At 45.0% G+C, this 26,663-nt stretch overlaps 1 protein-coding gene across 3 annotated transcripts in view; it reads right to left on the reverse strand.

The window, feature by feature from the left end:
* LOC306818547 (voltage-gated inwardly rectifying potassium channel KCNH7-like) overlaps positions 1 to 16,391 on the reverse strand; it is a 49,567-nt gene extending 33,176 nt beyond the window's left edge. For 2 of the 3 annotated variants that reach the window (XM_079336193.1, XM_079336192.1), the window contains exons 1-2: positions 16,275 to 16,391; positions 15,167 to 15,397 (exon numbers count right to left, since the gene is read on the reverse strand). In XM_079336193.1, the coding sequence (XP_079192319.1) occupies positions 15,167 to 15,397; positions 16,275 to 16,350 (307 nt within the window). In that variant the 5' untranslated portion in view covers positions 16,351 to 16,391. The remainder of the gene's footprint in view (positions 1 to 15,166; positions 15,398 to 16,274) is intronic. The other variant, XM_079336194.1, reaches the window with a different exon arrangement.
* Between the last annotated feature and the right edge of the window lie 10,272 nt (positions 16,392 to 26,663).

Raw genomic sequence — 26,663 nt, forward strand, 5'->3', positions numbered from 1 at the left:
TACATCTACCAGGCCGGCACTGGAGCTGCTTTACATGCTGCAGCGTAATGAGAGGATGCACCTTTGAACGACACTGAAACAGCGTTAGTCAGAGCATGTCCGAGCTGAATATTCATGCAGAGCGAAACACAGAAAAAGCATCCTGGGTGGGATCCACCAGGTGCCACCTTTTTTTTTTCTTCTTCCTTCTTTCAAAAACAAATTCAGGCAGAACTAATCTCATCTTTTTTTTGGGGGGGGGGGGGGGGAAACAACAACAGCCTGAGTCAGCGTTCTCCTTCCACCGACTCAGACGTACGTTCACGGGTGGGAGAAGTTGAAACGGGAGCAGCCTCTCATCCTCCGAGGGTGATGGAGGAGGCTACAGAGTTGCTGACTTGCAGATTGAGAGAGAATGAAACGAGCTCAAACGTCGGCAAAGGTGAAAGCGGGGTAATAAAAACACAAAGCTGCCAGTCATCCACGCGAACGTCACAAAAACCCCCCCCCATCCCAACAAACCATGAGTCGTATATATGACAGCCTGGTGAGACGCCTGTGTTGCATACCATTGCATTGTTGCACCAGCCTGCTTTGTCAAAGTCAAGCGATAAGCCTTAAAGCCCGAGTGGAAACGTGGGGTCTTATCGATTTAAACATTTTTCCACTCTGCTTCATTTCCTCACGGCCTACCTGGATTAATAGGGCTACCTGCTAATCTGCTGCTGCACAGATGGCTCGGCAGGATGATGGAGCAGCGTGCTACCAAGCGCATACACACACACACACAAAAAAAAAAAAAAAAAAGTGCCAAATCGCAGTATGCTGGGGGGCTCTATGGTGGCTTGAAGACAGAATCTCAGTAGTGCCAGAGTTTATAATTCAAATGAAAGCAGAACGCTTTGGAGGAAGATGGCGGCACAAAAACAAGCCTGCTTCTGCCTGAGGTTTCCGCCGGCGACAGAGAAAGCTTTCCTTCTTATATTTGCAGGGGAGGCGCAGACATTCTGCCGCTCGGTGAGAAGATCTGCAAAGGAAGACTCGATCAAAAGCGCCAGGATCTTCTGTGCCGTCTTCAACCTCGAGGGTTTGGAAATCCCTTTTTTGGACATCAGGAAGAAGTTCACTTAAGGCCACGCTCACCGTGTCACCGATTCACCGCTGAGCAGCTGTGAACACACATTGAGACACTGCCAAGACACAAAATGACCTCTCTGCCAACCTGGGTTCACTCGCCCTTTAGCCTCCACATTCTTCGCCTAAACTTATATTAATTGCACTCTATGAAAGGTGAAGTCAGTTCGAGCTCATTTTCCTCCGTGCTCTCGCCTCTCCTCGCCGAATTAAGAGTGAAACAGTAACGTGCTCCTTTCTGTGCAATTCTTTAAGGACACGAGCCAGAACCATTCGACTAATGTTGAAAAAGCATGAATATTTATGGCCGCTGTATACATGGAAGTATTTCATTTTAGATCTAGATCCAGAGTCCATCAAGTTTCCCTCAAAGTTGGAAATCATCTGATTTTCTTTTGGTGGGTTCATTTAGCTGACCACACCGTGCCTCATTTATTCTGTTGTTTTTCACCTCAGAAGTTCGACTTGGAGACGCACCACCGTCTCTGTTCAGTCCATTCTCGGCGCGTAAACTTTCACACCTCTCACGGTTGGAAATCGGACCATGATTGCCTCTAAAGTAGCGGAGGCGCAAAATCCTAATAACACAGCACTATTGGTCCTTGAGCTGAGATTCAAGGAGAGCGCCGAAAACGCTCTCAGCCGAGCAGATTTGTTTGGACAAAGTGGTTCACGTGTAACAAGTGTTTTTGTTTTTTACAAGAAATGTGACTGATTAAATGACGCTGCTTTTATTATTGCGTAATATTTAGTCAAGCTCAAATACAGTTTTGCCTCAAGAAGGGAGGAAAGATGACTTTGAGCACCGCAGGAGAGATTTTCTGCCCCATTATTTCATCAAAATCCACATTTCTTTGCCTGTTATTACCGCACATTTTGCCCGCTGTGAGGAAACTTCAATGATTGAACCGCTGAGTGTGTGTGTGTGTGTGTGTGTGTGCTCATAGGCGCTGCAGTGAGACGAGTTACAGTTTCAACATGCTGGAAATGTCATTAGATTCTATTTCCACTATCAATAATTAAGACAATGCAGCTCAACATGTGCGAGCAGGAGGGCTAAAACGCAGCACACACACACACACGTTCAAATTTTACCACCTTAATAATCCATGCCTAGAGTGTCAAGTTGAGGGAATCACTGTTTACTTATAACCCTCAAACAAAAAGATTTGTTTTTTAGTCCCTCGAGCCTCTACACACCACACACACACACACACACACACACACACACACACACACACACACACACACACACACACACACACACACACACACACACACACACACACACACACACACACACACACACACACACACACACACACACACACACACACACACACACACACACACACACACACACACACACACACACACACACACACACACACACACAGAGTTGACTTGTTGTCTAACAGTGATTGTGGGACGGTGGCACATGAAACTCCTGAGAGCGCTCATTTGGAGCAACAGCTGTCATGAGTATCCAAGTAACATCTTTTTAAACTGCAGCCTGTGTGTCTTGCTCTGGACTAGTAGTCATTGTGTGTGAGTGTGAGTGTGTGTGTGTGTGTGTGTGTGTATAAGTAAGGTGGGGGTGTGAAGTGAGTGACACAGCTGCAGGGAGCGCATGGTCGGCGCTGCAAAGCTTGAAGGAGAGAGACTGTGAAACCTGCGGTTGTTTTTTTTTTTGTCTCCATCAAATGGCTCAGTGGGAAGCGTCTCTGGCTTCCCACGGCTAATTGTCATCGAATGATCTCATCCCGGCGAGCTCTATGACCCTGAGTCAATATCTGCCGCAGGTTAATCACATCCTCTTTTGACGCAACATGAAAAGGTGAACAACATGTCATCATTTTCAGGAGGCGTGGAACCTAGAATGAGGAAGAAATCCATTCTTAAATCTGCTCAGTCTGGTTTTCTGTTTTCTATTTACGATGCAGAACTTAAACTAAAAAAAAAATCTTTTTGTTTGAGGGTTATAAATAAACAGTGATTCCCTCAATTTGACACTCGAGGCATGGATTATTAAGGTGGTAAAAAAAAATAAAACGTTTAATTCAGCTTATTTGTTTCCCTTCCGTTCTCGGGAAATGTGATCCTTTCCTCTTCCCCGGCGGGAACATTCACTTGTACTAAGAGCTGTGTCGCTCAGAAACCAGCGCTCTAATCCAGGAGGGAGACTTTATCCTCCGGGGGAAACAATATCATCAGTGGCGGCACGAAGGTCCTCGCGGTAGCCCAAAGGTCAAATGTCAAATTACTGCGACACACAAGCTCAATCACTGACAGGCGTGTCGTTGAAAATCTCCAACCTCACACTGCGCTCCTATTTGCTTTATTCGGCGTGGGGGGGCGGGGTTAAGTTGACTGGCAGGTTGGCACGTAGTACCTGTCTGCCATCAGGCTTAAGGCCCACCTCAACTTCATGTCTTTACCCGTCGAGAGGTTGATGAAGTTATTTCCATTATTGGCCTCAAAACGTCTCTTCAGAAACCAATGATGTGATGTCACGGAGCATACGTCCATGTTTAATACAGTCTATTGTTGCCATGAATCAAAAACACAAAATATCAAGATACATGACTCGATGATTGTGTTGAATTATTGTAACTATAATGAAGCATCACCTGCTTATTTACAACAGACTGGTTTCACCTGTCATGTATGTTAAAGACCTTTTTTTTTTAGTACAGTACAAAGCATCTGAGGTCACAGCTCCCAACATCAGTAGTTCTTATGGAACGTAAGTTGTCAATGTGTTATCTCTCCAGTTCTTCGATCAATTATAAAAAGACTTGATGAAAAAAATAATGTGGTCTTCTCCGTAGTGTTACAATTTAGACGTTTTTCTTTTCCTCCGGTTTATGTCGGGAGAAATGAGGAGTCGTCGAAAATCTAAGTTTAAAAAAAAGCAAAAAAAAGAAATCCATATTACTGCAGCTCCTCACCCGCGTTGCCATTGTGCAACTGCCTCGACTAAACCCGACAGGACACCTGGTGGGTGTTACAAAGTGATCCACTGCAGCCTTTTACGGATGTGGAGGCAGCCGATATTTGCCTCCACGAGAGAACGAGAAGGACAAATGGATGTGGGGAGAACACAATGAGAAGAATCTGTGCATTAAACCGTCACGTGTGGTTGTGAAGTAATGACTTTGGACTTGGAAGCCCCGTTGAGACGCTTCATTGTCCGAGTTGCATGAGCCGCCTAATGATCGGCTGAAAACATATAGGAAGAGCGCAGTCAGATTGAGAAACCTATTCAATAGGTTTAAATGAGAAAAATTCTAATCAAATAGCCTAAAATGCTGAGATTAGATAACTGTGATCGTATTCTTCCAGTGAATACAAACAGAATCGTAGTTTTTGTTGAGCTGCTACGTCAGATTCATGTTGACTGACTGACTGAGGAGATAATCGAAAGTCACGGAGCCGAAACAAAGCAATTCAGGGGATACAACGACGCAGCATTAACAGGAATAATCCCGTCTGAGGCTTTGGGCTCGGCGCGGTGTCACTGCAAAAGGTCATCCGGGAGATCACGGTGGGTGACGGAGCGGCGTGCACGCATACAGTACAACAGCCGACATTATCATTCATGTGGACCAATCAGACTGGGCAGAAGGGGAAACAAACAAAACAGCAAATTGACCAGATGTTACGGATGGCAGAAGTGGACGTCATAGATCTGTTATCTTGGAAGGAAAAAAAAAAAAAAAGTCCTGTATCTCTTTCTGAGATGGAACAAGATGGCCTGACACATACAAGCTAAAGCAATTACACCCTCACAGGGAGGCGGTGCGAGTGCTCCTGCAGATGCTGAAACAAATTGGATTAAAAGAACTCTAAAAGCTTTTGTGTTAAAGGAGCTCCTGTCACTTCGGTCTCATCACAGCCCGGAAATACTAAATTACTGTTGTCAAGTTGTCAAGAACTCAGCTTTACAGTATATATAAATATATGTCTGTATGTATCTGTCTGTGCTCTGAAAGTTTTGTGTCAGAGCATGAAATACTCGAGTGGACAAAGACAAATCCGAAGCGTCAGAGATCTGTCAGAGAGAGTGGAACCATCGCAGTCCAGCGCCTTGATAATATGCGGGTGTCAGGTTTCGTTGACAGTACAACTCGGCGTCCGCAGGCTGTCCCCCTCGGACTCCGAGAGCGCGCCGATTCGATCCCCATCAAAGTGACTCGGCGTTCCCGCCGCAGAGGGACGATCGCTGCCTCGCATTTACAGCGCCGTCCGTCTGACGGTGGGTTCACACAAAGGGGCCCAAAAAAAAACCTGCGAGGACATTCCAGAAAAAATTGATAAACCTTTTGAGGAAAGAGAGAGAGAGAAAGCTGAATAATAAACGTGCAAGTTCGATAACATTGTGCGAGTATTTGCATCTTGAAAATGATGAATGAACGAGCCTGAGAGAGGGGGGGGGGAATGAATGGCTGCTCATTCACAGATGTGCTCATAGCTAATCTGTGAATGAAAGGAAAGCAGGGATCATGGTTGGAAATCCTATACTGATAAATATGAGTGCTGGACTGTAGAGGGGAGGAGGGGAGGGGGGGTGGAGTGAACATGTTCATAATAAACCTCTTAAATGTGCTCGCGTGAGACTCTCTAGGATTGCTTAAGATAAAAACAAAAAAAACAAAAAAAAAATGCTGTATAATCTGGGCGAATAATCTGCATTGCTCTGATACTGCTCATCCTTAATCTCTCCAACTGGATGGATCGTATCTCGGATACCCGGAGACGCTGTGGATGGTGGGTGAGAATAGGCGGCAGCCCCTCGGTGATGCAAAGAATGAGGGGAGACACTGGGGGGGGGGCTCCAGCAGGTTGGGGAAGGGGGGCTGTCAGACTGTTCACTGTCTGTTTGTAGTAATGCCATCACACTCTGGGAGCGTGTGAGGGCTTAATCCATATATCCAACATGAGAATGACCTATTTTTAGTACCTGGCACTGAGCCTGCAGATCAAGCAGTAAAATGGATTTCATAAGCGCAAGCAGAGGTTAAACTGGTATATTTGGTTGATCCGGGCAATCATGAAATGTTGTATAAATGACTGATTTCCACAGTGGGGTTTTCAATCTCCTATCCCCTTTAAACATGTACACAAGCTGCAACTAAAGAGGCTCATCTATACTGCCGGATCACGCTGCCTAACGGGGGTTATATTCAGAGTTTGGGAGATTTCTTTTCAAGGGTGTCTGGACTTTTTTTTTTTTCTTCACACTTTCTCAAGGCATAAACATCACGATAATGACCTTTTTTTTTAAAGCAGCCATGAACTTCATTTGACTTGTCGGCATGACTGAGGAGAAGATGATGTCAAGATTTGTGGCTGTTAAAAAATGAGCCACCGAAGGAGCGATGAAAGGAGGGTGGGACCCGAGGGAATGAGTTATTGATCACAGTGACCTAAAAAGCCAGTGCGAGGATTCATGAATTTTAATTCAGCACTGTTTGATGACTGTTACTAGTGCCGTTTTTTTTTTTTTGTCGTTGTCCAATCCAAGCGACATACGATCTGGGCGGAGTCGAGTTTGAGTCCCCCAAAAGCAAGTCAAAAATGCTCTCATGAACAGCGCCAGACTGAAAGAGGACAGACACTCATTTAGTGCCAAAGGCTGGACGAAGACGCAGGATTGGACGATATGGGACGGCAACAGTCAAACACCAGTGTCACCAATTTAAACCCCTCTGTGCCGGCTCAAACTGCAAACAAGTCCCTGTGGTCTGTTCTGTTCTCCGTCTGTGAAGCCCACAGGCAGATGTGCCAGGAGGAATTTGAAAGGTGGAATGATATATCGTGGCTCTTCCTTCGGTTGCCAGGACAACATAATGCTCTAGAGCAAATAGGCGTTTTTTTTTACATTAAAAGGCATGGGGAAAGTGAGGTGTGACAAATATATATATAGTAACACTGTTTGTGATGTTCCTGCATATTCTCTGCTTTGACATCGCTCATGGCAACAAGCACGGTGGGAGGAGCTCCAAATGTGCTGTTCCTGTAAATGACCAAGCTGCAATCCTGGAGCCTCTTCCTCGCTGGCAGCCCGGAGAGGCCAACGAGACTGGTTGTAGATGAGATCCTCCGTGAGGCATGGGCGTAGAGGAAATCGAAGCCTTTTGCTACAACACATATCTGTCCGTGTCACTTCAGAATGAGAGCGGGGGGGGGGGCCTTGCTCATTACGCTGCTTTCTCTCAGGCTCATGAGAAACTGATGAGAGCCGGCCAGGCGGCGACATTCAAAGTCACACACCATTTGCCGAGAAAGTCCTCCATTTAAATCATCCTTTATGGGTTTTAGTGTATATCGGGAACTAATATAACGGCAGAGAGACAGACAGAGGATGGGGGACAAAACAAGGACCAGCTGTCGGTGAAGCAGCTCTTAAAGGTGCTGGATTGTTTTCAAGAGGTGGTCCCATCTGATATTGATCTGCTCCCTCTCTAACACCTAAATGTACTGTTTCTTGTTTTCCCATTGTCTCATTTATGAGCCAAATTCTCTTTATGCCCCCCCCCCCCCCCCCCTCCTCTCTCTCTCTCTCCAGCCCAACATCTGCTCTTCTTCTTCATTTCCTTCTATCTCCCCTCATGCATATGTCTTCCACAGACGCAAGCTGTCCACTGAGCGCTCGCAAACACAGCAGAACGTTCGCATGTGGAAGAGACTGCAGGCGAAACCGAATAAGAGCTTATCTTGTTTGCACAGCCGTGGATGTACAAGAATTGTGGGTTGTTGTTTTTTTTTGTATGGAGAAGGAGGTTACAATTCCAGAATCACTCTATCCAACTCGGGCTGCTTCAGGCAAATACCCTGAGTCCTGTTATCACCGGTCATCATGTCTGGTTTCCTCTCAGGCTTAAGAGCCTCATTCACTTGTGACATGTTATCCTTAAGAGCAGTTCACACACCTGCATCCAGCAGCACCTGGACAGACTCAAAAATATCTATAGCTTTAAAAAGAGTAGAAATACCAGTGTGAATTTCTAACCGTGTTTGAATAAAACTCTCTTTTCCAGGGTGAGGAAACTTTACCTGGTTTCCATGGAGATTCCACTTTTTTCCCCAAATCATTTTAAAATGACAAAGTAACTTTGGGGGGAACGTCACTGATTTTGCACATCAAAGCCTTTTCTCGAGGGCAGTCCGAATGCATGCGTGGAAGAAAAAAAAAAAAAAAAAAAAAAGCTTTGTGAAGCGTTAGCTACACGGGGGGAGCTATTCCTCATCTGATGACAACAACATGTCAGCTGAGTCGGTGTCCAAAGGGTCTGGACACTGCATGTTTGAAAAACAGTCTGTATTAAACACACATTGGTTTCTGAAGGAGCTTCGATGACGGTGGCCGCCCATGTCAGAAATGCTTTCCCCGCGGGACATCAGATCAATACAGCAGCAGAAGGCAGAGAGGAGGAGTTTAGAGAAGCTTTGAGCCTCCTGCCAAACAGCTACAAAGCATCCACCTGTCACTCAACTCAGCCTGGGCCTAATTTCTGTAGATTTATGCGCAACTCTTGTCCTAAATATCATCAAAGTGGATGAGATGCAACGTTTATTCACCCACCTTCAGTTTGAAGCAATAAAGAGAAACTATTCAGACTCAAACATGGCTGTCGACGTGTTGATTTTTGCTGTTAAAAAATGCATTTTTAACATGGGACCTAATGGGGTTCATTGGATTTAACAGCCTGCCCCAAGTGGGCACTAACAGAACTGCAGCTTTTCACACTTCCACGTCGGCTTTTGGAGGTTTTTGTTTGTCCAGGCAAGAGCTAAGAGGTAAGGCATGATGGCGAATGAAGCCACAACACAATTCCTGAAATGGTATGATTGTAGTTTAAAGATTAAGATTGTAGTTTAAAGATTAAGATTTTTTGAGGATAACCTGCAGGTGAAATTTTCTTTGGTTTCAGCCGTATGCAAGAATTAGTAATGCATGAAAACCCCGGTAAAGGATTGGTTAATCTGTAACAAGGTCAGTTGGTTATGTTTCTATTACCCACCTACATGATTTCAGCGTAGGTTTCTTATTGTTATCATCCATTTCATTTCAAATGGCAGAAAGAAAAAAAAAAAAAAAGCACAATGATCTAAGTCAGCCTCATTCAAGCGCAGCATACTTTAATCTATTCATAGCTTGACATTTTCAGTCTCATTTGCAATTTGCAGATGAGTTGGGTTTTTTTTTACCATGAGCCGAGCTTATAGATTTCTTTAATAGCCACACAGAGGCCTTCATAGGCGATGCTTTAGTGTGGAGAGTGAGATGTTGAGATGTTTCTCAGTGATTGACTGAGTCAATAATAAATAGCGTGTGTTACAACTACTTATTTGTGCTCGGGGATTACTGAAGCCGTTGTCTTTACAAGAAGGTTTACCTGCATGACCGCTAAATGGGGAATTGATTTGAAGGGAATTCATAAGTGAAGACATCATGAAAGGCAGTAGAGTAAGAGGCACTGGACGCAGCAGGAAACTCGAGTGCGTGACTCAAACAGGTTACAATTAAGGTCTGCCGTTTGCGTCATCATTTGCATTCGTTGCAGATAAAAAGGGATCGTCTCGACTTCCATATCGTCTCATTACACAGTGGAGCATTAGCAGTGAACAGTAAGAGGAGTATCTGTTACAACACAGGAGAACGAAGACGAACCGCACGCTTGGCGACGTGTCAGCATTTACTCTGGAGCCAAAGTCCCTCAGCAGAGCTACTTGGATGTTCAAATTAGTGGTGTCCAGATCCGATATTGATATCGGATATCGGTCGATATTGACTGACTTTAAAAGTATCATTTTTTTTAATGGATTTATTTAGGTTATTCTTTCAGGGTCTTCTAGTTTATTTTTATTTATTTTATTCAACTGGAGAATACTGTAGATATTATGTTGAAGGTTAGGACCTATGTAACCAACTGGTTAATAATAAATGGGTCAGTTTTTCCCCATACTGTTGCTGACTAGCTCTGTTTGTGTAACATCACTTGATCAAGCCTTTTTTAACATTCCACAAAAACAAACAAAATAAGTCTGTACAGTATGGATGATTCGTGCTGATATCGGCTCGGTGTCGGCCAATACTCAAGGCTGCAAGATCGGAAGTGGAAGTTGTATCGGGACATCCCTGGTTCAAATATGTAGTTATAGCATCAGGGAGAAATAATCTGTTCTGCTAAGTGATGGGCTTTACACACACATCCGATCGAAGCTTGTTTCAAGGTATTTCGTTGCAATAGTCCCTGTTGTTGTAAGATGATGGGTCATGAACAAATTCATTAAAGTAGCTTGATTCGACGTCTCCCATGGTTACGAAAAGGAAACCCAAACTCATAAACACACGGCACGAGGACATGAGGCATCAATGCTGCGGGCCGTGTCCTGGTGCGGGGAGAGTTACAGACCAATCCCTGTGAGGAGATATAGTGACAGAATCAAAATGACACCCAAGTCAAATTTGAGAAAAGCTGGACTGCGGTGACTTCCAGGGACTGCACTGATCTAAATATCCACTTTAATGGCAGCCTCTGATCTCACAGAGGTCATCCAGATATGTGCAGCGAGAGGCAAAAAAAAAAAAAAAAAAAAAAAAAAAAAGGACGAGCGGTTGCACGAAAGCACAAATCATAAAGCATTAAGAATGTGCTGGAGATTGTGCTGACGAGCGGAATCTCCTTCACGGACTGGAAAGGACGGCGGGTGATGCGGTTACCCGGCGACAGGATTAAAAAGAGGAAAGATTGCCTGGTAGAAACCCCCAGCGGTCCACTGGGAGGAGAGCAATCAGCCTGCTGCAATGACATTTCCCCCGGAATTCCAGTACAGGAGGCACTCGAGATAGGAGATAAGGGCAGGGAGCTAAGCGTGGAGGATAAACCGACTGTTTAAAAAAATAAATAAAAAAAAAAGCTTGCAACCTGAAATACTTCATATCTAATCTTGTGGCATTTCTGAGTTTCCTAAATTTCTTTTCTAAATCCTTCAGGGCGTGTTTTTCTACTTCGCCTTTTCACAGATGCACTACTTGAAAAAGTCTCAATTTTCCCGCCTCAAGCTGCAGGCCTCTTCACACTTTCATCCGAGCCATGCTGCAGCGTCAAAGACAGGAAATGGAGACGCACACTAGAAGTGCTTGACGGAGCGGAATTTTCCGAAATACATCAACCACTTCCTTGTCACCCAGTTACACGACTACAAAGTCCTGATGCAGATCTTCTCAAAGGATGATCTCCAGTTTCATTAAATTGTCCGGCCATACTTTATAAAAATGAGATCATAAGAGCAGTCGGCCTTGTTCAAACAGGTGTATGACCTTCCCTGGAGAGGCTCCGAGTCAGGTGAGAGGAAAACACTGAGGTAATTAGACGGCCAGCAAACAGAATGGTAATGAGGCCTTCTCCCCTGCTGCAGGGTCCGACAGTTAGAAGCCCTCCAGCTCTTTCAACTCGAGTCTCCTGTGGGCTGGCGAGTGGAAGGGAGGGCGTTTGGCCGCCATTGATTCCGCCTTTCCGATGCACCGGTTGTGAAGATCAATGCAACATGAAGGTATTTGTGTCCTCATTAAAGCTGTTTGCTCTGCCGATCGATGCAGACTGAAGCCAGCATGGCGAGGCGGACAGTACGCCGGCCGGTCGAGGCGTCAGACCCGTGATGGTTGCGTTTAGACGACTTTCAGTGCCGTATAAAAACACGACATCCTGCCTTCAAAACTACACCTGACTGGATTGGATTAAGTATTTGCAGAACAGTGTAATCACGTTTCTCTTGTAGCCTTCAGAGATCAAACGTTTTTGTTACATTAATTAGTTCAACACTTATTCCCAAGATGGCGCCGACATAACGTGATTTTCAGTTTCCTCCGGGGGATTCGCTGAGACTTAAGCTTCCTGAATCCTGAGTTTAAAAAAAAAAAAAACTTCTACACGAGATGAGAAAAAAAAAATCCAAGAAAAGGGGTTCAGGAAGATGCTTGGAAAAAAGGGAAGCATGTGTTCCAAGCGTGAAGTCCTGCTACTATAACCCATGGCTGATTTTCGTTTTGGTCACCGGCAGAAACAGAGAACCAATCAGACGCCGCACTGTGTGGAAAAGACTGGCCACGTTCAAGTGTCTTTATTCACCTTTTCAAAAAGCTCAGAGCAACAGTGCAGAAATTCCAAGTGGAGCTTTTTGGTGAAGCGAGACTGAAATACCGACGCTTCGACACCCTCCTTCTGCCTTCAAGCAAACAGTCACCCGGCCCGCTGCTGTGCTGACACATCAAAAAAGGAGCTGCAATAACGTCAAATAATAAAAGGGCCGGAGCGCGATGGACTAGTGGTTATGCTGCACGCCCCCGTGTTCTGAGGCTATCCATCCTCGGGCCCTCCCAACACTTCCTGTCTTTCTTCAGCTGTCCAATGATGATATGATATGAAAAGAGCTTTTTCAGAAAGGCGTTTGACTATAACAATGCTATGGGTTTTTACGAAATGTTTACACTGGAGTTTTTCCCAGTTGACTCTATATTTCCAATCTCTGAGTACTTTCTGTAAAATCAGAGCCGAGCGCACAATGGTCCTTGAAAATTCACTAAATCGACTCTAATACGGCTTATATGGGATTTTTTCCTCTCTTCATAAATGTTGCATTGAGAACCGCAGACACTCACAAGTCCCTTTATTATATCAACAAAACAGCAGAAGAACATACAGGCGGCACACACAGAGACAGTCTATGGTCATGTGACCAGCTGTCATTTCCCTGTGATGTGCAGCAGAGTGTGCGAGTATGAGGAGGAAATGTCCCCCCCCGTCTCAAAGGGAAATGTGTGACCCAACACAATAAGACATGCTGACGCTCCAATCACAGGAGCGGGAGATTGTGTTCTTCACGGCCGCTCACTGAGGTGTGTAGCTCAAAGTTCAGTCGGGGCATCGTCACACAAGATGGGTGACATACACACAGTCCCAGGAGAGAAAAAAAAGAAGAAGACTGAAGCCCACTCAGAAGATTAAGCTGACATCTCACTCGTGTCTACTCCCACAAGCTTTTCTCCGTGACCAGATCGCACACTTTTAACCTTTGACCCTACTCATGTCTCCAAGGATGCTATCATTATTTCCTGCTCTGTAAATCTTTTTCTTTTTTTTTTCCCCCCACATAACTTGCGTCGCCTTTCTCCCTCTCGATTCTCTTATACCTGCTTTATATGAGTGAGCAAAAAGCCAACGCAGCCCCCCCCGTCGCACATCAGCTGTCGGAGCAAATCCCGGAGACGGCATCGTGTTTCACTATCAAACAAGGGAATCCGTCCGTTCTGCTCTGCAGGCAGTGACACAGTCGAACCCTTTCCTCCTGATGAGGAAGCATCGCCTTTTAGAGTTTTCAGGTCACTTCTCACTTCTGCTGCAAAGATCCAAAAAACAAATGTGTGTTTTTGACCCGGCGTGTTGAAAAATCAGTGTCGAGCACTCGCTGTGCTGCAGGGTTTTGAGATAAGGGGACATACCCGACGCGCACGGAGGGTGATTGATTGTGGTTTGAGAAATGAAGCTACGTCCTGTCATGTATTGCAAAACATATTTGAGCCGCCAAAGTACGTCCCCATCAAAAACAAATCATTGTGTGTATGCTGTTATTAATCATTTCACACATTCGCCCTTTTCCAGCACATTCCTTCAGCATCGTGTCTCCTTCAATGTAAAGTCCTGTACCGGCTGTGCACTGTGTTACGATAGAGATCGACTATCTGAGCAGCTAATGAATGATAAACCACGTACAAGAAGAGGGTTCATCTAATCCTTTCCAGGAAAGTTTGTGATGCAAACATGGAGATTGTGTTGCGTCGTGTTTATATTCAGCAGCGCTAGTCACCGCTGTTTATTGCTCATATCAACAGAACAAATCCATATGTGACCAGGACGACTGTTTTCAGACTGTCTGAACAGCCGGAGGGAGGAGGGGGGGAACAAAAGCATGCCCCTTCTTTAAAAAAAGAGTGACAAACTCTGAGTCGGAGTTTGCAACAACACTTCCGACCGGAGAAAAAAAAGCCAATGTGCAACTGAAATCAGCGCTCTGCACTCGAAGGAACACAGAAGCTGTGCAGCTGAGAAAGTGTCTGTGTCTGTGCTGTGGAGGGCCTCGCTAAACAGAGGCCGGGATGACTGCGATCTAATGGAGGCTATGAATAACGAATAAGCAGCTTCGCAACCTCCCTTTAAAGAGGATCACTTTAATGATCACCTTGGACATGTTCAATGAAACCATCGCACGTGAATCATCACAGCAGTGCCACAGGAGCACACACGGCTGATTCTCACACACAGACTGTTAATCCTTACAAAGTGAAACCTCGACAGTCTTTAAACGCTACGCCAGAAGGCTTCATCATCCGAACACTTGTGTCATTGTTAGAGGCTAAAACCTGCGCCCTCCCTAAGCTAGGACAATGATGCGACTGGTTTGCACTCCGGAGCTCTGCCCTGAAGCAGCCGTCATGATCTGAGCGGAGGATCCACGAGCGGCCTGCTGATCCAATCTACGGAGGTAGATGAACGAGTGTGAACACGCTTTTCAACGGGAGAGAAAGTACGCGGCTTTTTTTTTTTTTGCATCGAGAGAAAGAGAATAGGAGGAGTGGAAACTACACGCCTCACTATCCTCACAGCAGTCTTCAGGGAAGTGAGCTACATCCTTCGCAGGGTGCCCTATCCAGTGCCAGGCTAATGAACATTTCCCCACAGCCACCCAGCGCCTGCATCCTTTCAAGACTGGACTTCACAGCAGAGGAAACCTGCACAAGTGCTCCCCCCCCGCCCCCCCCTTATGAGATCTAAATGGGTGCACTCAGTGCTTTGCAGCTGCAAAATGCTCCAGATAGAGCCGACTCAGAACTAAAAATGACCCGCTGTGTACCTGGAGTGTTAGGTAACTTAAAAGTAGCCTGCAGGTGGGCCTGTATTATGCAGCAATACATTCACATAACACACATTCTGTTTAGTGGAATGGTGGGAGAGAGACCAGAACACAACTGTGCACTTTGTACGCTCACCATCCTTGCGGTGGTAGGTGATCTCCACCTTGCGCTCCTCCGAGCCGAGCAGCGCCTGCGCCATCTGGGCCACCGAGTGGCGGCTGGTGAACTGGCCGTGCAGGAAGTCGCACGTGCACGGCTTCTGCATGACGTCCGGCCGCGAGAAGCCCGTCATCTCGCAGAAGCCGTCGTTACAGTAGATGATAGCGCAGTTCTGCACCCGGGCATTGGCTATGATGAATTTCTTATCTGTGAGAGGGGGGGGGGGATTAGAAGAGGGAAGAATGGTCATTTGTGTTACCGCGGTGATTCACAAGAGCCAACGACGCATTTTTGGGAACACAGATGAACGCATTGAAAGGCTGAATATAAACAGGAAACAGAAAAAGTCAAACATTTCACATAAACAGTGGGAGGATGAAATGAGCTTACATGAGATTATCCCTTATTAATACAGAAAAAAAATAAACTACATAAGCCGGCTGATTGAGTCAGATTGTTTTATATCTGTTGACATTAATCAAAACCAGATTATTACAACTTCTACGATTAAGGTAGCATGTTATTTGACATTAATTATAACATAACAAAAGTCATTTACCTCACATTTATAGATTTTATTTGAGCAGGTGGAGATGTTTTTTGTCTTAATAGGCCCCCTGGCAAAGTGTGCAGCATCACTGCTCTGCACACACTCCAAAAAAAATTACACATTAGGGGAGCGTTTAAAATGGTCAATAAAAGGTATTTGTAGGATAAGATCTGAGAGTAATTAGGTTTCATAATCTTTGTTCCTCAGGCAGCTTTTTAAACTAAGGTTTCCACTGGAGCAGAAGGGTACAGCACTACTATTAAACAAACCAGGGGCTTGATAAGGCGGCAGGATAATTAACTTGTAATGACTTTTAATGGACCTCTAACATGTGCTTTATAAAAAATTACTTCAAAGTGGATTTAGTATATAGTGCATCTGCATCAGAAGCCTTGCTGTTTGGAGATATAGGGCCTGTATACAAACGATGCAATAATTGCTCTCGTGATTTCGGATGCAGCAGGACAGACACAAAAGAGGCAGCACCAAAACAGCACCCACGCACAGCACCGGGCACCACGCACGAGTACTCACTTTGTCCTTCGAATTTCCGGATAATAATTCCCAAAAATGTGTTTTGTGGCGCAACATGACCCCTCCGGACAGGCATGATTGTCCTCCAAAAAAAAATAGTGATGATGAAAAAAAATGAAAAAAAACCCTTTGGCTGTCCAAGTCAGAGCAAGCCGGTCCCGTTTTAAACGCTTCCGTCAAGTTCTAGCGACCGAAGCCAGAGGGGCTCCCCGTTTTCTTTGTCACCAATCAGTCATCTTCGCCAGAAAAATCTCCCCCCCCCCTGCCTTGTTTTCCCCCCAAACCCCCGTGTTTCCCTTATTTCAACTCCGACGCGTCCCCGCTCGAGCGCATCGCAGACGCTGCCCGTGCGCTCCTCGCCGACGATGCGAAGCTGGAAAGAGAGGAGACGGCAGACCGCGGTTGAGCCAACATTTCACCGTCCTCTCCTCGAAAAGCTCTCCGCTCCGTTTTGTGTCGGGCTCGTGAGTGGCTGTTGAGCGTGGGGGGGCTCTCTATTGTTGTGAAAGGAAGAGTGATGGTGTCTGAGGCCAATGAGGCTGAGAGGCTGGCGGAGCGGAGAGGCGCAGCAGCGACACTGAGAAGGGAAAAACGCACATGGATGCGTAGACAAAGCGGCAGACGGAGAGCTATAGAGGAGGCTGGCCTGACTTGTAATGGATTACTGTAACGCGTTACGAGCCTGCCCCATGCGTTGTTTAACGCGCGAGCTTGTAATTAATTTTTCACAAAAAAAAAAAGAAAAAAAAAGACAAGTTACCACGACAAGTTTAGAATAGAAAAAGTTAGCCTACTTTCATACGGTAATAACTGATTAATTTTAGCGCACCTTCAACTTGAGTCACGAGCCCCAGATGTACCGGGGGGAGTGACGTCAGGGCTGCATACGCAGGTGTGCAGCGTGTCTCATTAAAAGAACAGCCCGTGGCCTCCATTACTTAAGAGGGACGTGTTTTAAATGTCCTCTGCAGCCTCGAGTGTTCCGCTTTGCTTTTCCACACTTTGTTTGCATAAAAAAACAAAAAAAAACGGGACAGAGTTCCGCTGACTTTGTCTCAGAGTTGAGTTGAGTTGAGGGGGCGCTGGCCATGGTGCTGCCGAGGCATTTCACTTTTCCTCCCATCAGTGGTGTTTTAGTGTAAGCAGCTTACAGAAGTCAGGATAAGAGCTATAGGTGAATTAGAGCAATAAAGCAAGCCATAATGTAACTGATAGAGTAACTGTAAGGCTGCCGTCTCTTAACATGACAGCTGGAGTTTGGACAGGTATTACATCAATATCTCCACATGGAATAAAACCTTAAATCATTATTATATTTACTTGTAGACTGTGTCTATACATTTAAAAGATAATATATTACAATACTGAGACCTATACTTAGAATGCAATCTGGACTGGAGAATCAAACACGCTCTCCTCTTTTCTCTGTATTTATTAATCTCGTTTCACTTCCCTTTTTTAGATTCAGTGTCTCTCCCTCACTGCGTGTACACACACACACACACACACACACACACACACACACACACACACACACACACACACACACACACACACACACACACACACACACACACACACACACACACACACACACACACACACACACACACACACACACACACACACACACACACACACACACACACACACACACACACACACACACACACACACACACACACACACACACACACACACACACACACACACACACACACACACACACACAGACACACAGAGAAACATCTGTCCTAGTCACACACCGGCTCTCCCTCCATCTGGTCCATTGAGAAAATGATTCAACACAAAGTAGGAAGAAGGTGGCATATGCTGCTTTTAGTACCTTTTCTCTTAACCATGAATGCGAAGGCAGCTTTTGTTTCACACTTTCCTCTCTGTCCCACAGGACACCTTTCTTTGGATACAGCATGCGTAATTTCTCCCCCCATGTGGCTTGTGGCTTGCATATTGCAAAGATTCTCGCGGCTGCTTCTGCATATTTATCAGCATTAATCTTTTGATTGCTGCACACATCCACTTCTCTCAAAGCAGTTGACACTAATGATAGTTCGATCCATAAAACGTGTAAATCCAAATCACAAATCATTTCGCGTTTCTTTCATTCTCCGTCAAACAGCAGGCACGACTCACTGATTCACAGCAGTGACTCTGTAAAGGGTAGGCGTGCCCTTGAGTCATATTCATATTTAAGGGACTGACAACATAGTTTAATTGTATTCCAGCTCATAATAGCTCACTGGATAGACAGCTGGTCATGACAAACTTCTGTAATAATAAAATTAGCTACTTTACGACTGCACTTCAGCGGAGTAGAAATTCACAAACTCTTGTTTGGAATACAAATCAAATAGGCGGAGCTTAAATATGACCGTAAACATTGAAATATGTCGACTCACTGTAAGTTTGGAAAAAAGACTGGTGTGGGAATCCCTGCTGCTAAAAGACAAAGAAAACAACCATTCAGACACTTTCACAAGCCATCAAGAAGAGATATGATTGCACTAAAAGCTCACGGAGCCCTGAACTCAATGTAATACTTTTATTACGTCATTATTTCCAACACTAAACCCAATATTGCCATGGGGTCCTCCAAAAGAACCACAATATAACATCAGACAGTCAACAGTTCGCTGGGTTAAACCTTTCATTCTAAATACACTGGGGGGGTTTTGCAGTGCTAGCAGCATAAAAGGTTGGTTTCTTCAAAGTTCTTCACCACTTTGGTTTGGACTCGACAAATGGCTGGACATTTGGTTTCGATTTTTTTTTTTTATGGTCCTCGAAGCAGATCGTACCGTCTGGTGAGACTTTCAGTGGCAACATCGATGGGGTTGGTTTCAGGCCGAGGCTTTCTTTCAACAAGGACTGATGTTCTTTGCAGAGGTTTCGTCGGACGTGACAAACTCTGAAAAAGGAGAGCGCTGAATCCGGCATTTTATAATTGGAGCTGAGTCAGCAGGTGAATGATTACGGCTTTGCCCTCTGGGATCATCACCATCATTATGATGGATTCCAGAAAGGGACAAAAAAAAAATGGTTATAACTGTAGAGTCCAACCTTGCCCTGGGCCCCTCTAATTAGATGGACTAATACCAAATACTGTGAGCTCGTGACCGGCTGTCACTCTGGACGCAAAAAGGTCCACATATTGCATTGCATGTGGTCGACTGTTACAGCGATTCATACGGCGTGGGGGCGATGTGGGGAGACTGTCCTTCAACCTGGGTTCAAGCCCACTTGACAGCAAACATCCATCCTGCTGAACCATCCTAGGGCAAGAGCAGACACCGAATTCCCACCTGCTCCTCGAAGGCATTCAACTAATAGAGAACTTTCCCCTTCAATCAACCGCACATCATTTCCTCCTCCACCGTCAGCGCTAAATCATTCAAAATTAGCTTTGTCATGCAGAGTTAAGGTTTGCCGACTGCTGTCAAATGGCCCCCAATGGGCTGAAGGAATATAAAGGTTAAGACCTGCGAGGTTTATTTTCTTCAGATTTTGTGAGTGCATGAAAGCTAACGCGGTTAATTACATCGGCTCCCCACAATCCCGCAGTGATTTCTCCTGGTGGTTGTAAAAGATGTGTATTACTATGAGGCATTTTCCCTGACCTCAGCCCATGATAGAGGCTCAGTTCACTGTAGCCTGTGAAGCAGTCATTAAATAAACCCCCACGCGGCATAATCCAATCAGCATCAGCTCATTCATGACCGCAGAGAGAAATGAATAGTTGGTGTGTAAGTGAGGGTAATGCAAATGTGTACGCATTTGGTTGTAGTAAGAGAATCTGGGTAGCTCTTGGCTGCAATATCGTTACCCTACTGAAAGTCACTTTGGGTGGCAATTTTGGAGACTGTAAAAGAAAATCAATGCCGTTCCTCTTTGTTGTTCTCACAGATCTCCCTCTAGGCTCGGTGCTACTGCCCCTGCTGCTGGGAGTGTTTATGAAGGGAGAATATCCTCCTGAAGGCCTGACTATCAGCTCAGTTGGTCCATTCATTTTTAGCTTAATCTCCTCAGTATGTGGAGCAATTTAGACAGGGGCAGGCAGGCCTTGGCCCCTAATCCACGGATCACTCCAGGCAAATGGCTTCTTACATCCAGGAATGACTCTTAGAGTCTCTCTATTGTCTCTCGGTTTATTTTTTTCCTGTTCTTGTTTTTGTTGGATCTTGATCTTTGCTCTGGCCCAGAGTCAGGAAAAGACAACAGAAGGCTGACCGGTAGAAAGATCACAGCTGAAAGGTGACACAGCCAAGCAGAATATAAAGGGTTGACAGAATGGATGAGGGGATCGGAGGGTGGCAGATGAATTAGCCAATGACGCTCGTTGAGACTTTTTGTTTTCTCTGCAGTCAGCCATTCAACTTTGTCCCAGACTTTTTTCCACAGCAGGCCCCCTTCTCCAGATAAATGTCTCACCTTTCCTCATCTACTGTCTTGCTATCTTGTCGGAGCCAGGCCGTTCAGTTCAGAGGTTCGTGGGAACTACGCGCCGGGGACGTGGTGTTGGCGTGTCAACGATAACCCACGCGTCCCCTCGAAAGATACCGCCGGCGGCTCTCCGTAAAACCCGCGGCTTTGTCTTCTGTCAGTGTCGCCATCACAGCTAAACGCCTGCGACGACACAGCTCATCACCAAAAAGAGGTGTCATCCCCGAGATGCATCACCCTGCTCATGTAACCGTCTCTTTGCTGGTCCACTTGAGGTGGCAAAATGGACTTAGTGAAGTGTGCGTTTGTGTCGCTTTGTGTGTGTGTGTGTGTGTGTGTGTGTGAGCTTTATGAGGCTGCACTGATGAGAAAAGATAGTTTCAGTCCATTTGAGAGAGGCCGTTTTGCTAAAGTAAGGTCATTTCACATTGACATTTGTTTAAAATTAAAACTGCTTTAAGGGCAGCACACTACATTGTTTCAGGTGTATTGTGTCTGATTGAGTTGATATAAACAGACACTTTTAAATAGGGAGATTTGGAGTATGGCCCAAGGAAATAAAGCTGTCAGAATCTTGAGGTCTTGGGAGTAAAATATTACAACTGCTGGATGGTAGCCATGAAATTGGGCAATGAATGTTTCAACAACTGATGGATTCATTTCTGTAAAGTCAGACATTCATGCCTCCTTAAAGATGAAATGTTGTTTCGGAGATCATTTACCTTTTTTTCTAGTTGTAGTCAGGCCATCATTTTGGAATTTTATGATATTTCCAATAAATGTTCAGCAGGGATTCTTTTTTTTTCCTATTTCTTCATAACTAAAATAATCATTAGAGTCTATCAAAGTTAGAGCTTTCTTTTTTTAGACAGTCAAAGAAAGTCGACTTCTTGTGCCAGTTCCCACCATCTAATCCATGAGCACGGCACTCGTCATTTTTGCATTTTGTCGCCCTGCCAAGCTCTCGTGTTCCACAGACCCCCGACTACCACGTGAATGTGTTCATTATGCGTTTACACCTGAGGTCTGCACTCATCTAACACTCTGGTGTATAATCAATCAAAGCAGTTATTGCTATCCCAGAAGGCAAAATTGCATCTATTTATGAGAGCAGCTGGATGTTTCACAGCTACAAAATCACAAACAAGTCACATGAATCATCTTCTGGCAACAGTAGTGAGTTGGTGCTTGAAGCCAAGAACTGATTTTCAAAAGGAACGTCTTCATGTAACTACTCTGGGCAACATTCAAATTTAAACACGGACTACTTTCTACAAATCCGAACACCAAATAGTCATAAGCCTGTAAAAGATACAAATCTCCCTGCACTGTTTTAGCATTGGAGTCGACTGTGCCCCATAAACTCACCCGCTAAATGACTAAATGAGGATCATGTGAAGGCGCACTCAGAGCACACAGGCGCGATTAGACCGACATCATTATGGATCGCGGTGAGTGTTGACAGAGCACACAGGGAACGAGGTATTTTTAGATTTTGTTTACCTATCGAATTACTCTCTATCCCTGTAATCCCTTGTACTTCCCTTGTTATCTGCAGCCAGTACAGTAGCGTGTCCTGATCTAGCTCCATGATATTTTTCAGCGTGAACTTTAGACCTAAAGACACATCTCAAATTGCACATACATTAAGAAGTGGTAATAGTGTGTGTTGTCAAATCAGAAAATACATGAAGGGTCGATGGATTCAGATGACAAAACTGTTAAGAGGTTATCCCTCTAGAGTCTCTGGCTCCATCCGTCCTCTTCATTTTCTCTCTCTCTCTCTCTCTCTCATGCATGCTCTCAGTCTCTGCCAGCTCTAGCTAGTCTAGGGGATCAGGAAGCAGGGTTGCCGTGGCAACTTGTCCTATCCCTATCGCTGGATGGTTCATCCCCTGATAGTGTTCCCTCCCCTCTGATGCACACACAGGACATGCACACCTTTACCACCTCCATTTGCCATTTCCTCTTAAAGGACCACAGTTTTGTTTTTGTTTTTTTCCTATCTTTTATCTGTTCTATTTCTCTTCACTCTATTCATCAGTCCAAACGATTCCCTGGGTCAGCCACGTTGAGGAGATGACATCCTGTGTGGCAGCCAGAGTCAGATGAAATAAGCCTTTTCGTCTGCGTGTGCAAGTGGAGCTGTAGGGTCAGCACAATCGAGTGATTGTGCCGCCTCCTCTGGCAAGACATGAGTCTGAAGTCAGTGGCATGCTTGGGGGGGGGGGGGGGGGGAATCTCCAGGGTAGGATTGGATGTCTGCCCCTGTCCAAGCTGTAGGAAGGTTTCAGGATTGGTAACTGTGCTGTTGGACGAACACGTTTACATGCGTTTGAAAAGTGTAGTTTGAGTCGGACTAACACATTAATCCACTTTTTCTTTTTCTTTTTTGAGTGCATTTAAATGTGGTTGCCAAATTTGGACGACGAATTTGGCCGATCACAGAAGTTGCCAAGTAAGGTTATTAATCGGCGCATGAATATATTTTCAAAAGCGCACAGGTTCAAAGGAGAGGCCGTTCTACACTGTGAACAAGGAGGAGTTTGATCACCGCAACACTTTAGATAGGGCTTAACTGAACTGTGAGGGAGTATACGTTTGCTGGCTTCAGCTGCATCAATTTAACACCCCCCCCTGCTTTGGGAGTCCACACATTGGTTTCCCAAGGTACAAATAAAACGGCTGAATGTGTGCCTGGTTGTTCCTGACACAATCAGATCACCTGGGGTTCCTGAAAAGTGTCCAAAAAAGAAATAATCACCCAAACACTAATCTCTCACTGCACACGAGTCATTGACTGTGCAAATCTTGACAAGACAATCCATTTAAAAGATGTCATACAAGGTGAGGCTGCCCGCTGATCAATCTCCTCCATTGATTTATGGCTAATGACATTGAGAGATGACGGCAAAAAGCGCCTACATTTAGCTTATTGACAGGCTGAATCGAGTGACTGAATCATTTTTGGCTTTGTAATACCCATTTGCTAATTGACAATATAAAGGGGCTTAATATAGCATCTAGCTTTAATCGATGAGGATATGAAAAAAGGCTTCTGGATGTCTTTTTCCAATGTATCAGTGACTGAGTGATTTGGAAGATTGGGACAGTAAACAAGGAGGTATCAAACCACAGCATGTTCACACTGCTGGAGTGCCACTGAATAAGGGAATTAATGGACTAGATATAGATGGGGTTGCCACTGCAGTCGTGTCCTTATTGCTCATAGCAAAAAAATACAAATAAAAGTCGGCAAATGAGAAAGTAATATTTGAAATGGTTTCTAATCCACATGCTTGCATTTTACCCATTACATTCAGGCGTGGCTGTTTCTCACCATCTTTATGCAGTCAGGTGAAGCATAAGCTAGTTATCAGCTACCCTTGGGTTTTTTGGGGGGTTTTTTGGGGGGTTTTTTTTGCAAATTTATTGGAGGATAAAATGCTTTCTAGATTGATGCATGACATGTCATGTGCAGACACGTGTCCAAAAATGTGTTGACCTACCACCTTAATAATACTCTTCTCTACTCCACTGCAGATCAAGTTGTTCAAACAACAAATCCTTCATTGTTGCCTCAAAGACAAGGCGGAGTAGCCTCTGTGGCCACTGTTTCGTAAAGGCAATTAATTTGCCTGATGAACCCAGTGTCAGGTAAACAAGGGGAAACAACCAGTTGTCTGTAACCAAAGACATTCCCTCTAAATCTTCCTAGACTCAAGTTATAGTCATGTAATTAAATGCAATTAATTAGAGCTGCCGGCATCTGATGGTGTGACGCCACTGGTGTACCTCAAACAGCCTCCCTGTAACACGAGCCTGCGCTTCAGCCTAAGCTCATCGAGGGCAAAGGAAACTATAGAAGCGTCCAATAAATTTAGACAATGACTTTTACGGCGCCGGCGTGGTTTCAGTTTCTCTTCTAGGGCACCTCCAAGAGCAGCTGGCCTCGTCAGACGTTACAAAGTTATATTAAGGTAAGGAGGGGAAGTCACCTGGAAAGACCCCATTTTACACACCTGTGGTTCTGCTTCTTTTTTTTAATACACAATAAGCTTTAAGAACATCAGTCTTTAAGGAGGTCTCCAGGCAGTCATAAAGATCAACTGTATGGTTTTATCCTCACCTTAAATAATTGATCAAGTGTGAAGCACGAGGTGTCCGGCTGTGAAAGCTAAGGCTTTGTTATGGGGAAACAGGGTATGAATTGAACAGCTTGATTCTGTGTAGAAATAGACGTACTTTGTAACAGAGCCTCTTATGGAAAAACAATGAGTATATATCGCCCTCTGGTGGTGATATTTTGAAACACACCTTTCTCATATTGCCTCAATAAAATGTCTTTCTAGTGAGCAGAACTGAGAAATAAGTATCTTTGAGAAAAATAATGTCGAGTGGCCCTCATGAGTCTGGTATTAATTGGATTTCATGCAAATAAAATAATCAAGTAGGCTGGGGCAGCTATCTCATTAGCTTAGCTTAGCATAAAAAAGAAAGCAGAAATCAAAAGGTATGATGTCTGTGTTGGTTCTTAAACATCCAGGTCGTTGTCAACTCGAAGCTTCAGTTTGAATGAATTAACTTACATAAAGTAACTTTTAAAATGTGGACAAGGATTCTTAAAGACGTCCCAATCTAACAGCCAGGGTGCGAGCTGTCCCCCAAAATTTTAAGCCATATGCTAAGCTAAGCTAACTTTCAATGGACTTTGCCTGACGCGTCATAGCAGCCAGTAAAAAGACCGTGCAAGCAGTCGGACACATCTGACCCGGATCTTTGCAGCCTAAATTTGATTAATTGCGATCATTTACGAGCCTTGTTCTCAAGGTGGAAACACAATAAGCCGCCATGCGACCCGTCTGAAAGCGGAGCCGCCACTTTCGCGTCGTCTGAAAGCGGCTGGCGGCGCGGACACACAATCACAGGTGTCCGCTGACCTCGGCTGCAAGGACACGGCTCAGGGCGAGCTTGATTTCATGATATGACTTGTGTCTCAATCAAACATTTAGCGCGCCTTGTCAAAGTACACCTGGTGTCGTCCCGGGATCGCTGTCTGATGTGGCCGAGTGTCACTTGAGGTCATTAACTATAAAACAACCCAAGGACAAGGAGTAGGGGTGGAATGAAACGAGAGGAGTAAACTGAGAGAAATACACCAGCCAGATTGACACTGGCTTGCTCGCTCTGTCTGCTTCCTCTTCTCCATTACTCTGCCTGTGTGTGTCGGAGTGTGTGTGTCTGCGCCGGAGACCCCGACCAGCACCCGGTTGGGATGAGAAGCCTTGTCATGTCTGCAGAGATCTAAACCACTTAGAGGATGAGCACTGGTCTGAGCTCTCATCAAGACATCCAAGCGCAGCATTCTGCCGAGTATAAGACTCGGTGGTAGCCCTGTTTAGCCACAGATAGCGCCTAAGTGCCCTGTTAGTTCACTCTATCTCCCACCCTTCAAGCTCGAATCCCAAGAGCCTCTTAAGAGACGCCGTGCAGCTTCTTCTTCTTCTTCTTTTTTTTCCCCCTCCTCTCAAAAGAAGCTGAGTTGAGAAAAACACATTTGTCACACTTGGGAGCTTTACAGGTATCATGGCCTGTTACAGCCCATCAAACTGCTCTTACAGTGAAGGTTATACAAACAGGCGGCATTTTACTTACTGCCGTTACTGGTAATGGCAGATGTTTCGCTTTTATTTCACTCCGTCGAGTCTTTACGAGCCTGATGTAGCCCTGCTTAGAAGTTAAATCTCAAATTCAAAAGACAACGCCGGCGTATTAAATATCCATAAACGTAACACGATGGAGTCTTTGGCGTCCCGGAAAAAAGGGAAACAGGTCACAAATAAATACTTTTAAAATCGCTCAGTAGAATCCTAATACGTCAATGCAATGTCGGGTTTTTTTTGCAAACGTTAAAAAAAAAAAGGGGGG

This window comes from Symphodus melops, assembly GCF_947650265.1.
Source record: "Symphodus melops genome assembly, chromosome: 23".
In the NCBI taxonomy this organism is placed as follows: domain Eukaryota; kingdom Metazoa; phylum Chordata; class Actinopteri; order Labriformes; family Labridae; genus Symphodus; species Symphodus melops.